Source organism: Halyomorpha halys, unplaced genomic scaffold, assembly GCF_000696795.3.
Source record: "Halyomorpha halys isolate HHAL.00 unplaced genomic scaffold, Hhal_1.1 Scaffold307.1, whole genome shotgun sequence".
Lineage (NCBI taxonomy): Eukaryota > Metazoa > Arthropoda > Insecta > Hemiptera > Pentatomidae > Halyomorpha > Halyomorpha halys.
The window spans coordinates 230,361-235,149 of NW_027107991.1; the positions used below are offsets into that span (position 1 = coordinate 230,361).

Here is a 4,789-nt window from a genome sequence, read left to right on the forward strand (position 1 = left end):
AAAGATCTGGGATGTTAAGGTTTAATGCTATAGCTCTGTATTTAGGACATTCTATTAATCTGTGGTTCATGTTCATTTTTGCTAGGGTTTGCCTGCCAATTGTGGTTTTAGCAAGAGGAAGTTTGTTTGAACCTTGAATAGTCCTGTGCAGAAATATCATTTAATGTCTTTTTTCTAATACTTGTTTCCGATTGTAGTGATCTGTTATAAATTTTCAAAAATATACAAATGCAAAGTGGAAAAGATCTTAAATAATTAGAGCAAAATAATAAATTAATAATTTTTTTTAAGCTATTATAGAATGAATAGTAAAATTTTAGGATATGATATTTATTAAATCAAAATCTTGCATTCTTCTTTATGTCAAACAATTTTTTGAGCAGGCACACCTCAGGTTCATAGTTGTTTTACCACGCAGAGCAATAGTAAAAGAAGGCTTTATTTCTCTAAATACGAGTTATATCATCACACATCAATTTGTTGTATTAATAATACTACAAATTGAAGTGAACTTTATATATTGTGTACTGATATATATTGATTTGTTTGCTGGCCAGCATAGTTATCATTTTAAACATGAAATCAATTCTGTCATTTGTTGCTTTTACTTTGTTTCATATGAATTTTATTATACAGCTACTTCCCTCATTTACTCCACGCTCTGCTTCATCTGCCAAATGTAACTAATTACATCTGTAAATTTCAACTAAAGAATTGTAAAGTTCAGGTCCAAATATGTTATTGTTAAAGAAAACTGCCTCCAACTTGTCGCAAAGCAAAATTTGTTACTGTTCTAGAAATCAAAAAAAACCTCTTGAAAATAATGAAACAGCTAAACTTATACCGTTGTTCAAGAATAATTAATTAGTAGTTTAATCTCGGCACATCTATTCTCCGGTGGAAGATTGGAGAAAATGAAGATGTGCTCTTGATAGCAAAACTACATTATCTTTGGAACATGTTAGCAAATTGGAGCATGTTTTTTTTTTTTTTTTTTTTTTTAGTTATGCCTCTATTAAAGCAAAGCAATGACATGAGCAAAAAGATCACTTAAATATAGTCAGTTATTTTAGTCTGTCATTGTAATGTCATCATATTTTTAAAAAACTAAGAAATAGTTGATTACAATTTATTTACAATAGAACTACAAAAAATCCATGGTTTCACTAAAACTTTTTCTTTTAGGTATTTTGGTTTTGTAGAGAGTAGAATTTTCAACAACCCATACTGATCCAGACGGAGCATACCGCACAAGATATGTCACAGCGCTGCCTACTTTACCTGGACTGCAAAAAAAAATTAATAAATTAAAATTATTTATTGCTAATATTTAGGAGCCATAGAACTTCCTGCTGACTGTGATATGCCTCGATGTATAACATGAAATATTGTTTTGTTTTTTTTTGGGATAATATTAATGGATTTAATAAATTAATCAAAATATAGAAAACAATTTTTAAGCTTTTGGGTCAAAACCGACAATCATTAATTTTGTATGAGAATTGAACCATGCTTATTCTTTACAAGTTCTCCAGTTCCTAATTGATGAATTTGAATTGCCTCAACTCATATTTTATTAATATTCCTCAAAAAACTATTAAATCTAATATAAGCAATCATTTAATATTTTTAGTCACATGGTTCCCTTTTTCTATATTATTAAGTTGTAATATTATGTAATAATAGTATTATTCTGTAATATAAAAGCATTATTGTTTTATTTTATTTTTTTGTACTAAATAATAGATTTTAAACCAATAGCTATGTTTAACTCCAATTTTAATCCTGAAACATCATTAATAGTTTTACATAATAATAACCATAAGTTAATGACAGTTGACTGCGGATTATAAATATAAGAAGAAGTAGTACAGTCAGTGAAGAACACAGATTAACTGTAAAAACTTATTTATTAGTGCTAACGTTTCATCCAAAATTTCAGGCCTTCAGCAGCGCTAAGAAAAAAAACAAGATAACAACCATGATGATTAAATGCAAGTACAGAAAAACAAAAAATACTTATGTACTTATATTATCTGTTATGTTTTTAGGTTTCTTGTTTTTCTGTATTTCCATTTAATCATCATGGTTGTTGTCCTGTTTTTGTTCTTAGTCCTGAAATTTTGGCCAAAACATTGTCACTAATAAATACGTTTTTACTTATTTGTGTTTCTGACTGACCGCAACCCCAAATCATCTTCTAATATGAATAATAATGGCCATATAATTTCTTTCTGAATTTTCTTATTTTTACTATACTTAATATCCTGTAATATTAATTAATTTATTTTTTTTTGCAATTGGAATGTTTTGTTCCAACCAGTAATTGTTCAATTATACACTTTTATATTTGAAGGACTTGGGGACAAGAATATGACAAGTCATGTGATGTAATTTGTTTAGTAGTGCAGTTCTGAAAAATTCAACAATTCTTATTTCACATATCGTCTCATACATAATTTTGTATTGTAATGTATCTATATTATGAGGGAATATTTATAGAATGAAATAAAAAAAAAAAAAAATAGTAGGACAGATCAAATAATATAAAATGCTTGTCAGTTTATTCTCTAATATGTCATGATATCCTTTAAATTATTTAGAAACATGTTAACATTTTACTTTCTCTGGTAACCCATATTATTGTATCTGACTTCCAGAATACTTCCGAGAAGTCTCTAGTACAAAGGACTAATTTTTATTTTTTTCAAATGGTAATAACTTTTTTTTATTTTTGAGATAACAAGTTAAGCGATGGTATAGTTCAGATTCTATAATATTATAGGTAGATTGTTGGAATTGTGGTGTTAAGCAACACAATAATTAATAAATCTGCTTAATTTCATATTATAATTTTTTTTGTTATCTAATTTTATTTTTAACATAACTAATAGTAGCTTTATAAAATAACAAAGAAAGATTTTGCTTAAAATTTTAATTGTCTTCAAAATTGTACCTTGTAGAGGAAGAATCAACAATCTAGTCATATCCTTGCCCTAAGTCGTTCATTTATATTTTTGTTCGTTCAATTTATTTCTTGAAAGATTCAGTTACATATTAAAATACATATAAAATAAAATCTTCAATTCTATCAATATCATAATTTTTATTGTATTTCTTTTAAAATTTCTTTATTTAGAAACTAAAATTCAAACAAATAAGAAAAATTATGAATTATATTTCTTTGTTTCTAATCCCAAATATTCTTGGAAGTATTTCATGGTAGTTCATTTGGCCTACAAAGAACAAAGATCCAAATATGTTTGATCAGGGAGTGGTATAACTCTACTCTCCTTCAAAGGAAAAGTGGAGCCAAAAACGCCATGCTCATAATTTTAATCTAAACTGAAACAGAAGGGAGCCAGTGATTGGCTCGTGCTCTTCCCCTACTCCTCTGGAAGGCACATTAGGCCTACCTTATTGGCTTCACATTTTCTGCCAGCTCACCCCCTCCATTATACTCCGTTTCAAAGGTTCTGGTTGATATTTTGAGCTATATACATGTCCTACCTATTATAAAAAATATGTTTAATTACTAAATGTTCAACAGAGTTGAAAAATATATGCTTGATTGATAAATCCAAAATCAAATTTTTTGAGTTCGATTGTTGGATACTCATTCTTCATTTTGGTCAAGAGGAAAATAAAATTCCTTATAGTATTTCTAAGAATATATGGAGTTTCAAATATAGAAAAAAAATTTAAGAATTATATTTCATACCTTTTCTGATTTAATTTTAGTTTCAAAATTAAAAATTTTAAAAGAATTATAGTTATTTCGATAGAATTGAGATTTTATTCAATTTGTTTTTTAAGGTTATTGAATATTTTTAGGAATAATATGTTTTACAATCATGATATCTTTTAAATAACTACTTGTTCATAATAATGACCTATTAAAATAAATAATACGAACGGTTGTCGTTTTATCCCTTGGATGTACTGTTTCATCTGTTCGGGTGATCTCAATTCTAAGGGGTCAATGGGATTGTCCTTTCCAGGGCAAAGGCATACAACTCTCACTCCACTATTTAGAAAATGTTCAGGAAACTAGAAAAGTTTACTGTTATTTCTAACCAATACATCTTGACAAATAATTAAAGGATAAAGAAATATCAAAATTTTACCATAAGATATTTTTAACAAGTGAAATTATTTATTATTATTACAACTCTTTTAAAAGTTATATATACTTTCTTTAAAAGAGGTCTTTTTAAAGGTATATTTTGGAATAATTAACTATGAATATAATATTCTAATAGTCCAAGAGCCTAAGTGGAGAAAAACAGTCATTTATTTTACCCAAATGTTTTATTACTTTAATAAAAAACTATGTATAGTTAGCAGCCAAAATTGATGAGTCTGCCAAGCATAGGTAAGGGGAATAAAATATAGCAGTTGTTTCAAAACTTTAAAAAGAATAATTAATTTTTCATTCAGAGCTCCATCATCTTTGAAACTATCAACAACACTAAAAACTAACATCATTTAAAGAAGAGTAAATTTGAGCCCTAAAAGAATGTTCAGGTTCAATAGCTCCTGAGAAATACATTTTTTAAAAAGGCAAATTTCATATAAAATAAACACTGAAAACACCGTTGTTGGTGCAATTATTTTTCGGAAATTTGTACCTCATGTTAATTTAAGTTGTTGTTGTTTGTTGCTTAAAGGCGTAAATCCCTCTGGTCATCAATGCCTATGGCATGATAAAAGTAAAAAAAAAAAATAAAATAAATAAAAAATAGAAAAATAATTTTCAAACTTTTCATTGTTGTTGTTGTTGATTGTT

General features: G+C 27.2%; 1 protein-coding gene across 1 annotated transcript in view; it reads right to left on the reverse strand.

Moving 5' to 3' along the window:
* Positions 1 to 1,115: 1,115 nt before the first annotated feature.
* LOC106681090 (15-hydroxyprostaglandin dehydrogenase [NAD(+)]) overlaps positions 1,116 to 4,789 on the reverse strand; it is a 9,573-nt gene continuing 5,899 nt past the window's right edge. Inside the window, exons 7-8 of the mRNA XM_014421242.2 lie at positions 3,917 to 4,050; positions 1,116 to 1,286 (exon numbers count right to left, since the gene is read on the reverse strand). Of these exons, the coding sequence (XP_014276728.1) occupies positions 1,145 to 1,286; positions 3,917 to 4,050 (276 nt within the window). The 3' untranslated portion in view covers positions 1,116 to 1,144. The remainder of the gene's footprint in view (positions 1,287 to 3,916; positions 4,051 to 4,789) is intronic.